Genomic DNA, 23,961 nt, shown 5'->3' with positions numbered 1-23,961 from the left:
ATATTTGTTTTGTGGAATTTGTTAAAAGAAAGGCTTGCAAAAAATGTCGAAAAGTGTATATTTGTTTTGTGGATTTTTGGGCTGCATTTGACTCAGTGAATCATCTGAAAATATGGAGGAGACTTTCTGATTTGAGGTTAAGTTGCAAAAATCTACTAAGATCGATGTACTGTACATGAATACGACAGCATTTATGTTGGTTAATGGAACTTCTTCAGAATCCTTCTACTGTAACAAAGGAGTTCAGCAAGGATGTCCATTGAGTCCATTACTGTTTTCTTTATATATTGATGGTCTGGTAAATAGACTGAATGAAATTTCAAAATTTAATGGTTTATGGTTAGGAAATAATACTTACATTAAGGTTGTGTTGTATGCAGATGATGTGATTGTGGCTGACAGCCCACTAGAATTGCAGTTGGCAATTGATAGTCTGCTGAAATTTTCAATTGATATGGACTTGCAAATTAATATTAAAAAAACTAAGATAATGGTCTTTCAAAATGGTATTAAAATATCAAGCAAACTTAAATGTTTTTTGGATAAAGAAGTAATTGAAATAGCTGAAAAATACAAGTATCTAGGTATTTGGTTTAAATATAATCTTAATATGAAAGACCACTTCGAGATTACTGTGAGGAAAGCTAAAGGTGCTTTGGCAAAATTACGTAAAATTTTTAATATCTCAGAATCAACTTCACATTTTCCACATTTCAGGCTATTTGATTCAACAGTTAAATCTGTTATGTCGTATGGCACTCAGGTCTAGGGTTTGGCCAATTTTATTAATTTCGAGTTAGTCCATAGAGATTTTTTGAAAAAAATGTTGGGCTTCAGATTTCATGCATCGAATGTTGCTGTTTTATGGGAAACTGAATGGGTACTATTGAAAATCTTTTTTATAAAAGCAGTTTTAAAGTACTATGTAAAAATACTGTAATTACCTAGGGACAGGTTACCCAGAATCAGTATTGAAAGAATGTGGATGAAAGCGGGGAGTAATTCATAGTGGTTGGATTTCAAACACTGGCTGGAGTGACTGGGATTTGGTGATATGGTTATTGAGAAACAAACTCATAGATGGAAAGAGTGAATACTGTCCATAGTTTTGAGATATATAGAATTGGAACTACAAGAGATGAGGAGTGTGTTGAATAATTCTGGGTTGTTATGCTATTATAGCCTGATTTTGGCATGGCAGATCATCTAAGGAATGGTGCACTCTCTATTGTGGTGAAAAAAACAAATAGCAATGTTGAGGCTGAATTGTGTTATGTCAAGAAGTGGTTCTTTGGTGTGTATTATTTGTAATCAATTATGTAGTTATAGCAACTGGTGTTATCACATGTTCTGTAAATGTTGAAATAACATGTATGGTGCGTACATAAGAATGTTGTTGAACATTCTTATTCAATTCTTATTCAAACTTTTTGGATTTGTTAAAATTTAACAAGTTGGTAAAGAAATTAGATGTTTTGAGCTAAAAGAATTTTTGTTTTATCTTCTCCCCTTTGATGTTGTATTCATTTATATGTCAAATAAATTGATTATTATTATTATACTATTATTATAATTAAATGTAAATAATATAATAAATAATAAAAATAGACAAGAAGCTAAATATATTTTAAAATTCACAAAATAATTGAAGAATACAAAAATTCTTCACATTTTATCCTTATCACACCTTGGAAACATAATAATTTTATGATAAAGTTAACATGTTGTCAGAGCTCTCATCCACCTCAATAAGTTAAACATTAACAATTTTTTCCTCCAGTGGTGACACAATTATAAAAATATAAAGTGTCTTTGGTAATAGCTCAAGTCCACCATAAGACTATTACGTTTCTAAGGTGTGACAAGGATGAAATGTGAAGACATTTTTGTATTCTTCAATTATTTTGTGAATTTTAAAATGAATAACACAATGTATTTTCCAGAGCTGGATTGTAAATTATGTAAATAGATGCTAACATTAAAATTCAGGTTAAATAAAGATAAACAGGCTAAATTAAATTAAATTTAGCTTATTTTAACTGTAATAAAGTAGTGTATTACAATATTAAAATTTCTTTGTGTGAAAAAAGAACTTTCCGTTAACATAATTTTTTTTCTACGTATTCAATTTTAATATTTTAATTTATTTTAAATACTGTTTAATACCAATGCAGTCCTGATTTTATGAATAATAATAAATTTATAACATAAGCTACAAATTCTAAAATATTAATATTAAAATTTAAAAATACTTTATCTATTACTCTATATTATAATATTTGTAAAATTTTTTATAAAATAATTATAAAAATTTTTATTTCAGACCTCTTGGAACGTATAATAGTTTAACAGATCAGCATTTAACGCATTATTTTAAAAAGCCAACAGTTAAACGTCAGTTAACAAAAGCTGGATTGGTAAAAATAAATTAACTTTTATTTATTAAAGTTTAAATTAAATTATTTATAAATTAACAAATTTTAAGATGGTTTAATGAATGTACTGAATAAGATTGAACTTTTTATTTGAATGTACATAAATGAAATTAATTTTTGTAAATATATAAAAATAACAAACTTTTTTCCTCATTGGATTTCATTATAAATTTCTAAAAAATGCTATTGACATAGATTTAACTTTTTTTTTAATTAATGAGATTATATTTGGCTATATATATAATTTATTTATTTATATGTACTGTGTATATATATATACAAACATTTATATAGTCAAATCTTAATTCAAACATCAGAGAGAAATTATTCATTTTTGAAAATTAAATAAACTCACCTCCACTTTCCAATTGGTCCTCACTCGTTACAAAATGTAACGAGATCAGAACCCAGATTGTGGATGAGTCAACACTGTCAATTTGATCCCCATCGAAGATGTTTGATCTTAGGACTTACATTATTCTATTGTCTATATGAGAAGTTTATTTTTCTAAGAATTTTCTTTGAACGTGTCCTTTTTTTGGACATAAAATTTCTATTTTTCCCTTTTTTAGGAGTTTCACAAAATATTATTTTTTTTTTTATATCCAAGTAAACAAAATTTGAATTAAAAATTTTTTTGTGTGGTTCTGGTCCACTTATGGAGCCTCACACAGTATCCTTAAATTAGCCTGTTTGACTTCTTTGGTTGGGGTAAGATGAACTCTTATTGTAAATAGTTTGTTGCCAGATTCTTTCAAACACTACATGAACAAGTAATTGGCAACATTTTCACAGCTAAACTTTTGAATAAAATTATGATGAAAGTTTCGTGGATATTGTAGTGTAATAGTTAAACTTGTCAAAATGAAAGAATAAGGTTTATCCTGCCAGTATTCCAGCTTTATTTAAATAAAAAAAGTGTAACTTTGCTATCTTACCCCATTTTCTCCTGTGTATTTTTTATACACCTATCCCTCTTTTTGCATGGTAGATATGTTCCAAAGAATGTTGTGTAAAACAAAAATGGTGTAAAAAGTACAGAACATGCATTCTGTAGAAAAATGCTTGATAGGATTCAATGGAGCAAAAACATAGAATAGAAAAGCTTGTGTTTCTTTTCTAAATTGTTTAACATTTATCATTAACATTATTTGTACATAAATATAGTAAATACAAGATAGCATAGGAAACATGAAATCAATATACAGTATTCTATAATGTATGTATTGTTCTGTGCTTAAAAAAGATAAATTAACTCTTTTTGCTGAAATTAATAGTTACTTTTTTAATAATAACACAATTATAACAAAAAGTTAAATTTAAAAATTTTCAAATAAACTGTTTTTTCCCCCCATGTAAAAAGAGGATTAATTTTATTTTGTCAACTCCATTATTTCAAAATTGTGTAAAAAAACAGACTGGTAAATAGAGAGAGAGAGATGTATATTATTAATGAGCAATTATTTTATTGTGACATCATCATAATGCTGGGCTGCAATTTTTAATTTATTTAATTTAAAATACATGCTCTCCACTTTCAAATTAGCTGTCTTGCCTCTGTACATCATACTTTTCCTTTAGCAATCAAGTCATGCCGGTCATCTATCTAACTCCTTTCAGAGGGAAATTTTCAAATTGAAATAACATGACTTCTGGTTTGCATTGGAAGTTCATATATAGTTAATTGGAGCTTCCTGCCCCTAAAGTTTCCATATCTGGTCTCATTTTTCATCTATCTAACTGTTCTTGAGATTAAGGAATGACGGGTGGACAGACAACAATGGGAATTATAGGTCTACAATTTTTTTCAAATTGCAACCCAATAAGGTCATGCTATAATAGAGTTTAAAGCTAGTGACAGTTTTTAGAAACAGTCCAGAAGCTGGAACTTAACACATTAGCTAGTTTATGCTTATCATACAACTTCCAGCATATTGAATATTCAATATGCTGGAAGTTGTATGATAAGCATATGAAATTGTAAGAACTTACATGGTAAGTGTAAACTATTTAATGACAGTTTTTAGAAGCAAACTATAACTTCCTCTAATAATTTCATAATGAATTGATCAATTTCTCCAGTCATTAATGTGTGACCGAAGGGTCAGCACCAGACTGGTGATGCCTATGTCAAGACTGACACCTCTGTATCTTTTAAGGCAGATACAGAAACCTTGTTGGCTACTGTTTAGATTTTGTGTGAGCAATTGCATTTGTAGGCGATTTGAGTCTGGGATGGAGACAGCCTGAGAGACAATGCACTCAAAAGAAGTGTACACTACTACTTAATTGTAATGAAATAATACCCATTTATTTCTGTATCCATTTGGACATATGTTTACAATAACATTCTGTTTAACTTTTATATAGCATCAAAATATGGATAAGCTTTAATAGTGTAACATATTAGATAATGTGGGTACGATGTAACATAATCTATTGGACTTTATACTAGTAGATATGGAGTTAGCATGTTCCTAGTGGAGAGAGCTTACATTAACATGCATGATGCTAAATACCTTGATCGAAGTCTTGAGGTCACAAAACTTCTTGTTGACAGGGTGGAGAGGTTTCAACTAGGTTGGGTAGAGTTAGGCTCCTTGATGGTTCAGTTCACTATCAAATGTTTGTTTCTAAGGCATCTACAGCAAAGGGTGATTGAAGAGATTGGCAATGGAGCACAGTTACATTACGCTTTCTTGGGAAGGGAACAGGGTTGGCGAACTCTCAGACTCCCGACGATCTTCTTGTCCTTGATTCAATCCTTTTATATCAAGGGTCCTCCCCCTTTGGTTTCGATGCTCTCTTTTTAGCCACATTACTAATTTCGACCAATGGTGAATATTTGTAGTTAGTTCCCGATGACACATTTGATGAGTTCCCTGAGAAAAGAAGTGACTCTGGGGAGAGAGATGCAATCATTATCCAGTAATTAAATTGAAAAAATTTTGTTTTTGCTGGTATTTAAACTAAGTTAACTTTTGAAAGATGAAAAATTTTCTCTCAAAAATTTCGTCAAGTCCGGCTCTCACAAGTGTGATTACCTAGTTTCCTTTGCTCAATTCATACATTTCAACTTGTGTATTTGCTTGTTACATTTATGAAGAGAATTTTTGCAATCTACACATAAAGTTGTGTTTAAAAAACTGACTTCACAGTTTATCTATTCGAAGTTCAATTGTAAAAGTTTTTGTTTAATAATGAATATTTATCTCCTTGTCTTTCAATGTCCCATGATTGGGCTGCAATTTGAAAAAATTGTAGACCTATACATTCTCACTGTTGTCCATTCACCTGTCTGTCTGTCCGTCTTTCCTTACTCTCAAGAATAGAGTTAGATAGATTAAAGATGAGACCAGATATGAAACCTTAGGGGCATGAGGCCTCAATTATATGAACTTTTGATGCAAACCAGAAGTCACATTATTTCAATTCGAAACTTTTACCCTGAAAGCAGTTAATAGAAGACCAGCATGACTCTATTGTTAAAGGAAAAATATGATGTACAGGGTGCAAGACACTACAGTACTACTAATTTGAGGTGAAGAGAATAGAGTATATATTTTAAATTAAATAAATTAAAAATATGATTAAAATTGCAGCTCGGCATTGTGAAAATGTCACAATAAATAATTGCTTGTGCTTCCTTTGTCTTTTGGTACCTCCTAAATCTCTCTTGCTTTCCAGCAGCCCTTGTGTCTTCTGCTTTCAAGGGAGCAGAAGACATAAAGGAATCATTTGGGAATCACTGGCTTATAGTAAGATGGAAAGCAGCATCTTCTATTCAGTAATAAAGATAATAACTTTTAAAAATAAATACAAAAATATAATGTGAAGAAAAGTAAAAAATTAAATCATGCCTTTGAGGTTCAATGTTTTTTGGCAGCTCCACAAAATAGTGTATTTAGTGAATATATATTCTAATCAGTGAAGCTGGAAGTATTTATAATGACCAATAAAATTGCTTACTTACTATGAATGCAGAAGCATTATTGTTCTTTCATTACGATTTATCAATTTTTAATTGTGATTATTAATAAATAATAATTGCTCATGATCATTTATTAAAGTTATATTTGTTTGGAAAGAAATAAATAATAATTTAATTATTCATTTTATTTTGGGATTTATTTATTAATTTTTTTCTTTCTTTCTACTTTCTCTCATATAAAGTGAGGTTATGCAACTGAGTAGTTCAGCTCTGATGAAGCAAATATCAAATTCATGTGTTTAGTATTTGACTGAATATGAAACTTACTTTGTAGCCAAATAGTTGCCAAATATTCATTCCAACACTATAATCTGTATTCTTTGGTGATAACAGATTTTCTTTTCTATATCTTTATTACTTCACCTTTTTTTAGCTACAGATAAACCTGTGTACTTTCCATGCCTATGTGTAAAAAACATAGATAAACAACTCCATTATCTAGATTCAAATGCCACTAAAAGTATGAAACATGTCGATTTTGCCTACTTTCCATAGATATATAGAAACAGATGTTCAAAGAGAAAACATTAACGATACATTGTTTCACTTCATTAAATTTATTCTTTTGTGACCAATGACATCTGAGTGATCTAGGATGAAGCTAATACTCTTCTTTTGTTATGAATATAAAATATAGTTTATAAATATGATCATGACTTATTGCTGATTTTATAATTTTACTGTATTGAGTAAATTGATGGTAACTGATAGAAGCCATGCTTACATTTTCAGTGTTCTGGAAAGTGAGAAATACTTTTAATTGAGATAGTTACCTTACAGATCCATGCAGAAAGGCAATTCATAAATATATACAGTATACTCCCAATTATTTGAGCTAATCGCTGGTAATGGAAGCACAGATAACACAGAAACACAGATAATCAGCAAGTCTGTTTTAATAAAAGCTAATTGATTTTTTAAATTTCATATTAAATTTAATATAATAGTTTATGTATTATGAATAAAATGCATTTTGAGAACACTAATTAATTAATTAATATGCTTTGATGTGATCACAGTTGAATAAAACTTTTGACATAAACAGAAAATTCAAAAAAATTTATTGAACCGGTGCCTTGCAGTTCACTCAATTTTTTGTATTATTAATCAAGAATGACAGGTGGTTGCCAGTTACATATTGTCATAAATCATCATTAATTTTGATGATAATTCAAAATATTTTCCTCAACAATTTAACAACTTATTTAACAAAAGAATGTAGTATATGCATAAGTAAAACCATATTGTTTAAGAATTAACTGTACATACTGTACTTGTTTGTCAATTTATACCTTGATGTTTTGGATGTTATTCTGATGTTCAATATACCATTTTTAGTAGCAAGAGTTAATGCAGACTTTTTTAAATTTTAATTCTAATATTTATATTCCTGATGTAAATTTTTATTGAGACATAAGTATGCATGGATAATCTGCACATAGATAATGAGTATGTCGTTTTTAATTTAAAAAAAATTATATTTAAAGATAAGTTTTAATGTAATTTCTATATTTCTATTATTTTATATATATATATATATATATATATATTTCAGATAAATAAACAAGGAAAATATTATACCAGATTCTGTTCGTAAATTAGAAGAAATTAAACAACAACAACAAAAAGAAGCTCATGAATTACTTGCTAATGCAATTGTTCAAAAGACATTGGAATTGGAACGTCTTCGACAAGCAGAGATCAAGCATCACCTAGATGATATGAATAAGATAGAATTAGTAGAAAGAGTGAAGGTAAATAATTATTCTTATGACTTACACTTTATTAACGTTGATGGCATTGATAAATTTTTTTATACAATGAACATTAATTATTTGATAGGACTTGTCAATATTTTTGTTATAATTAATTATACAATTTGTTTAAATCTAAATTTAAAATTTTTAAAACAAGTAAAATTTTTATATAAAAATAGTTTAAATTCTAGAATTGTCAATGTTTTGATTGATTTAATTCTTTAAGAGCAGGGTTGTCAATAAGTGGTCGCGATGTGATTAAGATGTCTATATTTGAAAAATAGTGATATTGTGATTGAAATATTAATAAAAGAAGTCCCTAACTTTCAGACAATGCATACCTAAAATTGTGTACAAATAGTGAAATTGCCTGTTACATAGTAGTACTGTTCCCTGAGGGCTAAAAAGAAAAATTATAGTCTCTTATTAAGATAGGAAAGATTTATTTTTTTTACAATGAATGTTACAATAGATAAAACATTATTTCAAATGTTTTATGATTAAAACACAGATTAAACAGAAACAGACAATAAAAATTAATTTTCAAAAATGATTTCATTATTGCCAAAACCAAAAAAGCACTATTGCACAATAGCTCAAAATGATTTGTTTGTCAGCTAAATATGTATAAAAGTCTGAATTTGACATATAAAAATATGGCATATTTGATTTCAGGATGTAATAGTATTATGTACAAAAGACTGAGTTTTCTGAAAGTCAAATGTCTGGCATTTGAGTTGCCTATATGCATTTATATTAGTTGCCATTATTGTTGTCCATATTGTTAAATATAGGCAATCCTCAATACAATAAACAACATATTGTATGTTTCTTTTATGTTAATATCCTGTATAGTAAGGGATATAGAAGTTATCCATTGCCAAATATTTAGAGAAAAAATTATAGAACAGTTATGATTATAGTTCTAATAATTCAAGTTCAGACTAAAAATCAATGTGAGTTTATTTTTACAACAATAGAGTTTTGTAGTTATTAGTTTATTTTTTGATAAAAGTTTGTGTCAGTTTTGATTTATATATTAATCATATTTTTAAACTTTACTATTCAAATACTTTACTTTTGTAAACTCCATTTTTATTTATATATTAGAAGCCAAAATATTAAATAACTAAATTAGAAGAAAGTTAAAGATTTGATGAATTTATAATGATTAAAAACGATATAAAAAAGAATATAGTTATGTAAGAATATTAATTATAATATTTATTTTAAAATATTTTAACAATAAGATAAAAGTAATTACAATATTATAAATATATAATGTGGAATGTTTCATTGATTTTCTTGTTGGAAGTTTTTTCTATATTGTCACATTCAAAGACATTTGATTGTCTTTTTCAAAAAGTTAGAATCTTTTCAAATTTTTTTAGCTTCACTAATAAAATATTAAATCTGAATAAAGCAGTTGAAATATTTACAATAAATTATTATTAATATATCATAATGTTATACAATTACTTTGAATATTATGGAACACTGTTAATTTAATTGGTTTTATACATTTAAAAAATTTTTGGATTTGATTGGATTATTTACATAAAAAATCAGCATACAATAGGTTATTCTCTGGCCGAGTTGGCCATCTGGGGTTCTTCACGTTGTTGCTCCCCATTGTAACCTGGCTGAGTTGGCTGTCAGGGGACTTTTTGTGTTTACTTTTAGTTATTTGTTTTATTTTATTTTATTTTTTCCTTCACATTTAGCTTTGTGTTTTTGTACTCCAACCTATTCTGGGTTGTTATTTTCAGCAGCTTTTTGGCCATTGTGTCGGTTGTCCACATGCATAGTTGTTAATTGCTCGCATTCCCTGTCTCCCTAGAGGCAGTACCATGTGCGGACTTATTCTCTGTATATATTCTGACCATACTGTTATCTGTGGGCTATGTCCCATGTGTTGTAATTAATGTATACTCAATAAATGGAATTCGACGACACCATGGTTCCCATTTCACACTTTCCTATCATTCGTTACTTTTCTTCTCTCCTTTCACTTCTTCTAAAACTCTTCATCCTTCCTTTTCAAAGGCTATGCTGTAAGGTTCGGCCTTCTAATACTTTTAATCATATCATATCATATATAGCAAGTCTTAATTTGTCTTCTGTGTTGTCTTGACTTGTAACAGATTTGGCAGAAAGAATAAGAAATAGATATTGTTTTAAACCAAACTGTTCATAAAAAATCATGATCTGGTTTACATTTTAACTTGTATGCCTTTTCCAAATAAATAACAGTTGCAGTATTTATTTATGTAATATTAAATATCTTTTTATTATTTTAATGCTATTCCAATACTTATAATTTACAAATTGAATTCATTAATAGTAAATTTTATAACAATTTTATTTCTTAAAAATTAATTATTTTTAGAGATTATTATTAAATTAATAATACATACTTCTTATTTGTGAATTCTTAATCCAATTTTAATAGAAATAATAAAAGTATATTGTCTTGTTTTAGAGTGCTAGAAGTAAATCCAAGAAGAAACAGGCTTCACTACCATATCAGTCTGCTTACAATCTTTCTTATTCAGCAGACTCATTAAATTTACCACAATTATCAACAAATAAAGGCTATAATTGGAATAAAAGCAGTTTTTCACTCAATTACAATTTGCCTAATTATATATTAGAAAACAATAGGATTGATGACAAAATTAATGTAAGTAAAATTAATGTAAATTAAATATTGTTTCTTTTTAATAGCAACTTTTATAATTTTAATAACATTCTATTAAAACTTTTTTAAGAAGGAAGAATATTTGTTGAATAATGAATATAGTATGAAAAAAGGATCATCGGCAAAACTGCACAAAGAAAGAAAAAATGAAAATTTTGATAATCAGCGATCTAAATCTGCTGGTGCAAAATTAAAAGTAAGAATATTTTATATTTAATTAATTAATCCAAATTTATTATTTAAAATAACTTCCTTATTTCAGAATTCAGATTCCCTTAATCAGATTTATAAAGATGCTTTTAAGGTTTTACTGAAATCGCCTATATCGCCATATTTATTACCAGTATTATCGAAAGCAAAATCCATGTCAAATATTCAACGAAATACCTCTGCTAAATTTAAAAGCACTAAGAAAAATAAATCAGGATGTAAAAGTAAAAAAAACAGTAATCAACAAAAATTCTCGGAAACCATTGAAGAGCCCACTGCTGTGAATTTGTATGAAGCAGAGAATAATAATAATATGGAATATTTTAAAATAAAAAAGGTTAGAATTGAAATTTTAAAGTTTTAGATGCATTATTTAAATTAATATTTAGCATTAACTTCTCTTTATTGGACATTTAAATTTATTAATTATATATTTTTGCATTTATTTTGCATATCTTATTAAATAAATATTTTTATATATATTTAAATATTTACATTTATGTATATTCACTATATATAAATTTAACTGAAATGTAATAGTCCCTCATATCACTCATTCAAATACATTGCAATTTTCGATCTATCAATTATAAATGCACTTTAGCCAATAATGGACAAATACATCAGTTATGTCGTGCCATCTGATATATCATTCATTTTGTTTGTCTCTCTAGATCAGTCATTCTCAACCTTTTTTCATCACTTTACACTTTTAATAATTTAAAAATTTGGCGGCACACACGGTTACTTCAGTAAGTACCGCAGGACAACTGGTGACATCATAACAGTGATTTTTAAATGCAGTTGGTTATTTAGGTAACATTTTCTATATGCCTTGGTAACTGCCGGCAGTTACCAGTAAAACCGGTTACGATTTCCAAACGTGCCCTAGAAAGGTAGAACTGATCGAACTACTTGTCTGATGTCGCTTTATATATGGGTATTTGTAGTGGCAGTACACTTCAAAAATCTTGCGGCACAATAAAGTGCCATGGAACAATGGTTGAGAATCACCTCTCTAGATGCATGAGATAATGAGGGGTACTGTATTTTATATGATATAAAATTCAGTATATTAAATTATCATTATTATTAATAGAGTAGAATCCCGTACAATGCAGGGAATTCGTTACGCATTATAGGAAATCATGTTATTGAAACCTGCATTATCACACAATTTATGAAAGATTAAACCTTGGCCTGTAAGTTGAAAAAAATTGTATACCTCATCGACAAAATTCAAGGGTTGTTGCTTGCTTTATTTGCACGTTGTATGGGACTCTACTGTATTTTAATATCCTGTATAATATCCTGTTATAATACATTGAATTTATTAATACATTAATTTTGATTAATTCTTGTTTATTTCACTTAATAAAAATATTTTGTTACAATATGTTACAATAAATAATAATTTTATGTACTGAAATTTATTATTAGGTAATGTATTATTCCTCTATTGATTTTTAAATAATTTTTTTGATGTATTTGAAGAAACACCATAAACAATTATTTATTAAAATTTAGAAATATAGACTGAGTTCTGCCTCTAATTGGAGGCAGAAATCTTATATTGCATTGCAATGCTTTCCACATCTGTATCAAAGTTAATATTATTTATGAAGAATTATTATAAATTGAATATATAAGTAAATAATTAAAATTTAATAAACAATAATTAATGGTAAGACAAAAGAATAATACTTAAGAATTAATAGATGTTTAATTTTGTCAGTTACTCAGATGATGTGACATTTTGCAAACTGGAAAGCTGAATTTTGATACTTACATTACAAAATATTTTGTTTTTATAATTTCCAAATTTTTCTGTTTAATTTGTATGATATGTCCCTTTTCAAGTGTACAATTTTATTTATAAGATAACATGGTTTCATTGAAAAAGAAAATCAAATACCAAAGAATTTCTTTGTAGTAATTTACATTTGAATAATTTGTTACATTTAAAAAATATGTATTATTATACATACAGTAGGTAGAAAGATTAAATTTTTTTCTGAATCCTATACTGGGTTAAGATATCTTGTGTGATAATCAAGAAAGGGTTTCATTGACCGATGAGGGCAACCATCCAACAAAAGGACACATGCAAAGTAGAAGATGGAAAACTGAATTTATTATGTATGATAAAAATAATACAGGTACAAAGGGATACCAACTCTATGGGGTTTTCATTAACATTCACCCAGAATCCAGTCATTGGTAGTGCAATTACACAAATTATCACAACTTGTACAAAAAGGAACGTGTACAAAAAGGAAAATTGAAAATAATATTTACAAAGTTTTCCTTAACACTAATCTTTAATTCTAATTTATACTTAGAAAAGAAGTAGATGGTAGGGGCAAGAAATAATGAAGATAGTGGATAGGATAGGAAAGAATACCTGGGTAGTGCAAACATTCGATTACTGCAAGGAGGAGCCATGTAGAAGCTTCTTAAACACAAAATTCTCACTTCTATCTTCCTTTTCTTCTGTTCTTGAGGGATTTTGTATATTTGATCCAATAGCCGGTTGCTCATTAAGCTGAAATGCCAACTCTAACACACTAACTTTGAGCAGAACCTTGAAATTCCCAGACCAAAGTTCTGACTTCACCTGTCTACTCAGGCACTGGACACTAATGTCTCTCTCCTTTTGTCATCCTCTTTCTTTGAGCACCAGCTCAAAAGTGACCTTCCTTCTTCTCATATGCTCTCAGGTAATCTCATATACATTATGTTGGTGAATTCTAGAAAGTGGCCCTCACCTCCAAGAAAAAAGAATTAAGAAGATTAAGAAGAAAGTTCTAGAAGGTGGAAAGAACAAAGAACAGGGAAAATTGTAAGAACAAAAGACAAAAACAGACAATATGGCATACAGCCACAGTTGATTGTAATGGAATGATACTAGTTGTTTTTTTATTGTTATTAAGAACTGCAAAACTCAATCCATGCAAACATATTTTTTTTTATTGTGAGAAAGAGCCTGACGATTAAAGGAAGAAAACAGGGAGCCAATTTTTCTTTAAGAACAAAATTAATTTAACAAATTTATACTGGTTTGCATTTTGAATCTCTAGACATATGAAATTTATTCAGTTGTGATTAAATTATGTGTTGAAAGAGAGAAATTCAGGAGCTGACAAATTGTGGTGCCTCAAAATATAAATATCTAATATTCTTCATTTAATTTCTTGTTTGGATTTGTATCAAATTATTATTTCAGCAACCCAATAGTGCTGTTTTCTTCCAAACTTATCACAATAACTTCTGTATATTATAATTTTTTTAAAATTCTTTTTAAGAACCTTTAAGCTAATGAATACAATAAAAACCAGTTTCTATTGGAACCACGTGATTGGAATTTAATCAACTGTGAAAATGCTATTCTGAGCCGTATGTTTTGTTTTCGGTTCCAATAGCCATTTGCGATAACTAAACTTTTCTTATCGATCATTCTGGAGGTATCATTAGGAATGTAATGAAAGTAAAAAGAACATGGCAACTTTAGATATACGGATGATATATTACTTCATGAGTAATTGGAGATTGAGAAAATTAGCATTGGACATCATGAATCTCGGTTTTTTGGCTTTGAGATAATGCTTTTCGGCTGAATGATACATGCTTTAAAGAACTTTATTGTCTTCCGAAGCCATTACTATTACATTTATACAATGAATTACGAGAAGAGCTAGAGGACTGGATTTACACATAAGCTCTGTAAGCTGTAGCTTAGGGCCTAAAGTTTGAAGGGATTCAAAAATTTCTACAAAAAAGAAACTTGAAGTCAAATTTTGCAATTTTTTTTTTACAAACCAATAAAATATACTTTACTTTTTATTTTGTGTAGTATTTAATTATATTAATAACCAAGGAACCCATACGCATCTCAACCAATTACCTGTAGCAAAACCCACTTAACATGGAGCAGAGAATAGCAAGTTGTCAAAGGTTCGTTAACTGCCTCTCGCCAAGGAGACTTATTGAATGTCCTGTGCATCACTCTCATTGAATTATCAAAAGAGCTCAGAATAGGTCTCCTGACCTATCCAGTGGTTGGGAAAAGTGGGTCCAGGAAAGTACAGTACATAAGATTACTCCCCAATGTAGCTGTATGTTGGAAAATTCAACCTGATGCCAATTTCCAGCAGGACACCAAACATGCTAATGAACACATGATGGGAAATTGAATATCATTTAGATATGTTGCAGATGATGAAAAGTGTACCTGTGGAGATGTACTGATATGCTGACTAAAACTTTTTGTGTTTGCCTACCTTTTGATGGAGGATCTGTGTTTCACATTGTTTTAAAAACAGATTTCTGAAACTCAACATAGACTTTATGAACACCATCTCTACATTTTAGTTGCAATCAGGAGAGTCTGATTTACTGAGTTCAAATAAATAATTAACAGTTTGAGTGACAAATATGAATTTGCAGTTCACCTTGTTACCTGAAATATAATTTTTCTACCAAATGATTGAGCTATTATTATGCTATGTATCAATACATCAGGCTTTGGGATGTTAACATATAATTTTTCTTTTGTCACAAACAGGGAAAAAGTTTACTTTTTATTGAATATTTTTGTATATATATATACATATTATAAAAAATTTGCATTTTTTCCCTTGAGCTGTATAAATTCCTCTGCATTTTGGTAGGGTAACTTCACATTTTAATTGCAGGTCATTTTAAAATTCTATAGATATATTGGTTTAGTTAAAAGTTTTTAAAATTAAAGTTTCTTATTTTTTTTCTATTGTGATCGTACTTGTGTTTATATTCATATGAAATATCAATAAAGATTATTATTTTTATCTAACATATAACTTTTATATTTAAAGACATTGTGATTTTTATTTTAACCTAATACAAACAGATTTTAAATAAATACTTTCTGTTTAGCCAGTTTTACAGGTTTCCGAGTCACAGTGTAGAATAACACTTTGTTTTCATGGTGCTATGTCAACATATGCTTGGATAATTCCGCAAATATATCAAGAAGTGCACATAAGTCAACAGCATTGTGGAGGAAATTCAATTTGTGTATTTAAAAAACAATTACAAGCTGAAGGTAATCAATTTTAATTTGATTTTAAAATAAATAACACACTAAAAGATATATTACGTAATGTTTTTAGTTTTTATTTTATATTCATTCCTAAAATATATGCTAGATAACAAGCAAGATGAAACTATATTAAAATTTAATCAGTAAATATGATGGTGAGTCAATAATTATCACAATATGACTATCATATTTTATTGAGACTATACTGCAAGCTCTGTATGCATCACTAGTTCACTCCTATTGTTAGTTTCAATGACATTTAACATTACCACTATACTATCAGTTTGTACAAAGGAAGAGCAGCAAATTGTGATTTGATTTTTGTTGAAGTGTATCAGGAGCCAAAATCCATTGAATACTTGCAATACAATATAAGGATACATACATACATACATACATACATACATACAAGAAAGACATCAGCTGTACACGAAGTGTTTAGCCAGCAGAAAAGAGGGTAAGGGAAAGGGGAGGGGAAAGAGGGAGAGGAGATAGACAGTAGAGAAAGATAGGATCCCTGTGAACGGCATACATATGGCTACAGTACCCTCTGTTTGATGTTAGCATGCAGTTTTTATGCTGCAAGGCCGTAGTCCCCCAAAGGGTCTAAAAGAAAACCTGAGCGTAGCAAACACCAATAATTGAGTCCCGCCATGAATAGCTAATGTGCAGAAGTTAGTGCCAAGTGGCTGTTAGTAGGAAGACTTATATCTACTTAATACTAATAAAACTGCATGCAGTTGCTAATCTTAATACTACTTAACAACTACACAGACAGCACAAAAAGGAAACGAACACAATGACAAACTAGACGAGATGAACAGACCAACAGAGACAAACAGGCAAGACCCCAATTTTTTTATTTTTTTTTATTTTATTTTATTTTTTTAAACATTAACTTACTCACTAACTAAACTAACCTAGGATGAACCTAACCAGAGGACTAAAGACAACAAACTCTAATCTAATTTAATCTAACCTATCATATCCTAATTGGAAACCAAGCTAAGAGTCCCTCATGGCCCATGTTGGAGTAAACTACAAAAACAGCACCCACACTGTCACCCATATTGGAACTGTCAGTGTAAATCCTAAACATGGGATGATCACCTGGATCTTCAAAGTAAATGTCAGGGGCAAGCTGATGGGAAGGGTGGTGGTAATCGTAAGTCGGGAGGGTATTTTTGTTGATGCTGAATTTTTTGATATCATTGATCAAGGTCAAACTGGGGGAATCTTACCTCCTCTAATCATTTTGTCGACATCCGAGTCGCTATAATCTCGCCAGGGTAAGGTGACGAGATTTTCCTGCCAAATAATGCATTTAATTTCTAAGTCAATAGGGGTCAATCCTGACATTACCAAAAGGGCACTAGTGGGTATGGTCCTAGAAGCTTTACAAATGCAGAGAGCTGCAATCCTTTGAACAGATAACAGTTTTTTGTGGTTATGGACTTTGGCGGCCATGTGGTTCCAGACCTGTATGGCATAGAGGAGTGCTGGCTGAATTGCACCCCTGTAAATAAGCTTAATAGTGTTAGTGCCAAGGCCCCATGTGTTCCTAGCAATACTAATGAGGGCGTTGGCCGTCTTTTTAGCTTTGTCCGTGATGTATTTGATGTGGAGTATAATAGGGAAGAACAATATAAAGATAGTGTACTGTTGCAAAGCAGTACTTGTAAATGAATCAACAAGCTCAGAAATGGTTGTACAAGTGTCAAATATGAAGAAGGAACTGAACACTCATCCACATCCACTGGGAAGGGGCTGACAATATCAAACATGTCCATTACATGTTTTTTCAAAACAGACACATCACTATAGATGAAGTGGCAAATTACATGCACATAAGTCTTAGTTTTGTATATGAAATAGACCACGACATACTTGGTTTTCATAAAGTCTGTGCAAGATGGATCCTTAAACAATTTTCAGAATTGCATGAAGAAAATCATTTGGAAATGTTAAAAAGCAAGGTGACTATATTGAAAAATAACATAAATTTCTATTAGTGTTTTAATAAATTTTATAAATGCATTCTGGATAGTTATTGACTTACCCTTGTATTTTATATAAATAACTAAAATACAGTAAACATGAATAAAATAATTTTGTTACTAAAGGAATTGACGGTTACTAGGAAAGTCACTGGATAAGGTCACTGGATGCTGTCTTAATTTGATCAAACTACGTTAAATATTTTATAAAATTACAATTACAAATTGTAATTTTATGAATCATTTAAGTTACAAAATTACAATTAAATAATGTAGAATTATGAAGACATTTATTACATTAAAGTGAGAGAAATGTCTGACTAGGAAAAATGAATTATTCAATGTGATGAATTAAATTAAAGTATTGGATAAATTATTACTCATTTGCTATAATAGGAATCAAAAGTTTTATTATAATTAGAATCAGAATCAAAACAAAAACTTTTTTATTGTTGAAATATTTAAGTAACTTATATATTTAACAATTTAAACTTTTATTTATTTATTTGTTAATTAATAATAATATGATTATAAATAATTTTAGATATATTTACATTTGTTTCTCGTCGTCATCGAGGATATCCTTTTAGTATAACAATATTTATCGACGGAATAAGACATTTTCGACTGAGCACATGTTGTGAATATCGTTATCAACGTGGATCAAAACTTGGTGGTAAAAGAGGGCAGTTTACATTAATTGATGTACAAGGAAGTAAACCTTGTTTCAGGTAAATATATTTGTTGTGTTCTTCCTCATTAATTCTCTTTCTATTCTGAAGAAAACTAAGATAAAGAGAATAGGTTAAAGAAAGGGTTAAAAGTATACTTTTTTAATTGAATAACAATATGCTCTCCTTTTCAATTCTTTGATTACTTATTTTTATTTAAATTTTGGTTTATGCTGATTTGCAGGCTTTTTCTACTTGGTATTTTGTTTATGCAATAAAAGTTAATAATGCATTACAAGGAGTTGACTGTGAAAATGAAATTTTAGAATACTATAGTAAATAAGACTGTTTTTATTTCTCTACTTCCAGTTATGTTTGTTTTTGCATTGCATCATTTTTTAGAAAAATTAATTTATGGATCAGATTATATTATGCCATATATCTGTTTTTATATATATAAGCATCTCTTGTTAATTGTGATTTTTCAATTGTAGTTTTGAAATAATAATATTTCTCTACTAAGAATTGAGGTAATAATACATAAACTTTTTGTAATATTTTTATTATTTAAGATTTTGATTACTGATCACTTATACTTATTTTAAAACAAAACAAAAAAAATATTTTGTTATATAATTAAAAAGTTATTTGAAATTAAATGCCTTGTGAAAGAAAAGAATGACATTTCTTTGGCTGCTGCTAAACTGCATTGCATTGTGACAATCACTAAGTGTTTAGAAGGATTTGACATACTAAATGCTTAGATTCTCCAATATGTAACCCAAGGAAATTGAAGAAATGCTTCAACATCAAATGACAACTAGAATAATTAAATGATCTGCTGGATTTTTTTCAGGCTTGTAAAGTATAATTTTGGGAGTTGAGAGAAAAGCAGGGAAGATGTGTGATTTTGTTAAATTTGTCTTAAATATGGTCTGGTCATAAACTACTTTCAGCTGTAGAAAAATTTCAAACAAGTAAACAAGTGAGAGGATGATCACTCTCATTCAGGTCAGTTGGATGTAAAAGGAAGCTTCTTCCAGTGACCAAAAGCTTCTGACTAATTTGGTCAGAAGTTTCCTCTCAAAAAAACTGAAATTAGAGATTGGGTTGGAGAGAACAGGAGTAGAGGGTAAAGCTCAGAACTGATAGCACTAGGATCTCAAATATCCAGCAAACCTGCTGAGGATAGAGAGAGATTATACTCCTCTGGAAAAGACACAGGTGTGGTTGAGGTCTGAGATCAAATGAAAGGTACAGAGACAGCCAATCCATGGTCTAGAAATTCTCAAGGAGATACTTGATCCCTGAAAGTCATCCCAGACTGTTAGTATGTCACTTGATATATGTACAGGGTTCCTACGCACCTGGAAAGTCAGGGATTTTCATTAGTTTTGGAAAAAGTCATGGAAAGTCAGGGAATTTGTCGAAAATTGTCAAAAAGTCAGGGAATTTGTCAAAAACTGTCAAAAAGTCAGGGAATTTGTCTCCTTAACTGCCTTGTTGATTTCGTTTGCTGAATATGGCTGACTAAGCGTAGCCATCTGCAAACGGCAAGAAGTAATGCTGCAATCTTTAATAAGAAAATATACTAGAATCCGTTTTGAATCTGAAATGGCTCTTTTTCACCGTCCTAAAGCCATATAATTTTACAGTTGTGGATTAATAACAGGATAAACTACTATTATGTAATAGTGTTTAATTTTTAATTTTAATAATTCAGCGATTATAAAAAGATGAATTTGTTAATTAGAATAAAAAATAACTAATTAAAAATTAGTTTACAAACTTTTAAAACTTGAAATCGTAATTTATTAGATTGTTCACTTCAAAATAGCTAAATAGATCAGTAAAAATCCGTGATTTAATTGTTTTTCACATTTAAAACATTACTATACAACATAAAAAATTATAAATAGCTACCCGACATTTACAGTAAAATGCTGGTGCCGACTAGTAGTTTTTTACATGTGTTGTTACGACTTTCCTTGAAAAGAACTGTACTGCAAGCGTATTTTTCCCCCTCTCCCGTTAATTTCCGCAACTTCGATACATAGTTTAATAATTAGTTTAACAGAAATAATGTTGGGTAACAAATATCCAGTGATTTTGGCAAATTTAGGCATCATACTTGTAATAGATATACTGTAGTTATCGTTTTGAAAATCATCTAGGTAATCCGATAGTTTAACCAATGTTAACTTGCTTATAATTAATTATAAATTTAAAAAGCTGGTAAATTTTTAAAAAATTAATTAAATTACTAAAAAATTAAAATAAATTTGATTATCTTTTGCGCGAAACAACAACAAAACAATTTTTATAGTTATGTTGCAAAAGAAAAAGATTTGTAGTTACGATTCTATGTGCTGAACTTCTATATTTTATTAACATATAATTGTAATTTCGTTTGAAGTTTATTTCTGTACACTCAAACCTGTTTTTGTGCGGTATATGAAAATTTCAATCAAATTGGAACATAATTGACTTCTGTAAAATTTTTTAAAACTCTATTGGATGTTTTCTATGACATCAAGTTTTTTCATTTTCTATTAAGTAAAATTTTTTTCTCTTACCTTTTTTTCGGTCCCCTGGTATTTTAATAGCATAAAAATCAGAAATATTGTGTTAAATGTAGACTGCAGGTGTGAAATTTCATGCCTTGTTAAATGAAAGAATAACACTTCCTGCAGCTATATTTATCAAATAAAAGTATTTTTTAACAATTACTTTTAACTTTTTATATAGTTTTTCTGTAAAACCACTTTTTGGGAGGGTGTTTATTTCGCAGGAATTATTTCCTGGCAAATTTTTTTAATGTTAGATTCGTATTTAAGTGGAAACAATTAATATAAAAATTAAACTTCTTAGAGGATTATTTCCCCCATTAGGGATTGCAGAAAAAGGCCCAAGGAGTTAAAGAAGCAATTCCTAGTTATTTCGTACGATTTTGAGTTATTTTTCACGTGAGACTTTTTTTATGCGGTCTGTATTCACCGCATAAAAAAATACTTTTTGTGTTACGAAAACTATTTTTTATAGCTACTCGTGCGTTTTTTTATGCATTTTCTTTTATGTGGTCCTTATCCACCACACAAAAACAGGTTTGAGTGCATTTATTTTATTTTAATTCTATACATTTTAAGAATCCTAATTTTCGTAATACTATGACGTCATAGAAATACAAGTCTCACTAAAATAGAAAAACATAAAAAAATTAAATTATTGGATGAAAAAAAAGGAACGAGTAAAAATTTTTTTATAAAAACTTGAGAAGTAGTAAAGACAGTGCAGCTCTCAAGATCGATCATTTGGATTGGAGTTGGATTTTCCATTGTTTGAAAAGACAATGAATACTTCTGTGAACTCGGATTCTTCGATTGACGTAAGTAAATCAGAGAATCCATTAGATCCCCATCCCCACGATTGAGGACTACCTTTTCCTTCCACAAATTAACAGTTGCCTTTTAAAAGGAGGACTTTTCTAACTCAGGAAAAACACGAGTGATATATGTTAGTGCTAGACATCAAACAGAAATCAAATGAACTTTCCTTTCCGGATTGTTTACTGAACATTGCTCCGGATTCCACTACCATCACTATGAACTTAAGACAAGAAACGAAGACAACTTTAGCTATATTGTAAGCATATTTTTACAATAAATGGGTTAAATGGTAAAGAGGTGTCTTCGTCCGTCTGTACCATGTTTCCCACAACTTATTAGTCCTTCGACTTTCCTGACGTTGGGAGAATTAACTTTATCCCTTTTATTTTCCCAAAGGAAAATAGTCATCAAATCTCACAAGTGAAACGTGAAGTTTCAAATCTTATGTTATAATTGACGTTTGAAATTATGTTAAACCTGAGGAAGGCTATTTAACATTGCTGAAAACATTAGTTCATTTATTAAAATTTGCTATAAAAGTGAGAAAGATGGTTTGTGATATGATTTGCAATAATTATAAGATTTGTAATTAAGGGTTAAAACAGATAAATTTTGTCTGCATTCTTAAGAAAATTTTATGCAAAGACAAAATTTAATGCGAAATTAAATAATAAATAAAAATTATTAAAAATAATTATTAAAACTCTGGCCTTTAAACCAAAATCAAAATGGCGGCAACGAAACATTTTTTTTCTTTTAATGAGTTGCCAATTCAGCTAATTTTTTGCTAGATTTAGTGATTTGTTAGAGAAGCTATAGTAAAAACTTACACCTATCCCTTTTTATATACAATCTATTTTTACGCCATTTTGAAATAATGTGGTTGACAAAAGAAAACTATTTCTTTTTTTACATAATCGATTTTTTTATGAGGGAACAAATGCTTTATTTGAAAATTTTTAAATTTAACTTTTTGTTAAAATTATGTTGCTGTTTAAAAAACGTTACTCTTTTTGTTGAAAGATTTTAAAATTATGTGTTTCTAAGTCAAGAGTTCATTTTAAGTACAGTACAGTACTATTTGTATATCAAAGAATACTGTTTGTTGATTATATGCTATCTTGTATTTACTAGATTTACATACAAATAATATTGATAAATAATGATAAAATAAAAAGCTCATATTTCATTTGTAAATTGCTTATTTTTTCATTACATTGAAGTTGTGGATTCTATCATACATTTTTCTACAGGATGTATGCATACTGTATTTTTTTAATGTGGCAGTCTTTGAAACATACAACTAGGCAAAAAGAGGGATAGATATACTCAATGTTCGCAGTAAATAAAATGCTGTTTTATTATGTCGATATTCCATACCGTAAGAAATGTGAGGGTCAGGGAATTTGGACAAAGTTGGTCAGGGAAAATCAGGGAAAGTCAGGGAATTCAAAACAAAAATTTGAGTAGGAACCCTGTATGTAATGACATGATACTTTGCATACATTTCTTGTAAATAAGTTGTATATACAGAACTGACTTAAGTGTAGAGGTGTATTTCTAATGAAACTGAATTTGAACATCTGAAACTGTGTATAATTGACAAATTGGCCTGAGGAGACAGAAGTTAGAGGAAACTTTCACTTGGTTATTTTAAGTCTCATTAATAATCTGAAGCAAAATTATTTGACTAGAGGCAGGCAGTTAGGCTACCATCTTGTGATAAATTTAAA

General features: G+C 29.1%; 1 protein-coding gene across 1 annotated transcript in view; it reads left to right on the top strand.

Annotated features, from left to right (window-relative positions):
• Nucleotides 1-23,961, top strand: part of LOC136988585 (glutamate rich 3-like) — a 36,955-nt gene that overhangs the window by 5,581 nt on the left and 7,413 nt on the right. The window contains exons 2-8 of the mRNA XM_067286483.1: nucleotides 2,324-2,417; nucleotides 7,982-8,180; nucleotides 10,666-10,866; nucleotides 10,955-11,080; nucleotides 11,147-11,431; nucleotides 16,009-16,177; nucleotides 18,716-18,902. Of these exons, the coding sequence (XP_067142584.1) occupies nucleotides 8,148-8,180; nucleotides 10,666-10,866; nucleotides 10,955-11,080; nucleotides 11,147-11,431; nucleotides 16,009-16,177; nucleotides 18,716-18,902 (1,001 nt within the window). The 5' untranslated portion in view covers nucleotides 2,324-2,417; nucleotides 7,982-8,147. The remainder of the gene's footprint in view (nucleotides 1-2,323; nucleotides 2,418-7,981; nucleotides 8,181-10,665; nucleotides 10,867-10,954; nucleotides 11,081-11,146; nucleotides 11,432-16,008; nucleotides 16,178-18,715; nucleotides 18,903-23,961) is intronic.

This window comes from Centruroides vittatus, unplaced genomic scaffold (genome assembly GCF_030686945.1).
Source record: "Centruroides vittatus isolate TY-2023 unplaced genomic scaffold, ASM3068694v2 scaffold_3315, whole genome shotgun sequence".
NCBI classification, from domain to species: Eukaryota; Metazoa; Arthropoda; class Arachnida; order Scorpiones; family Buthidae; genus Centruroides; species Centruroides vittatus.
Note: the sequence above shows the minus strand (reverse complement) of the source record. Positions and strands in the feature narration are given on the sequence as shown.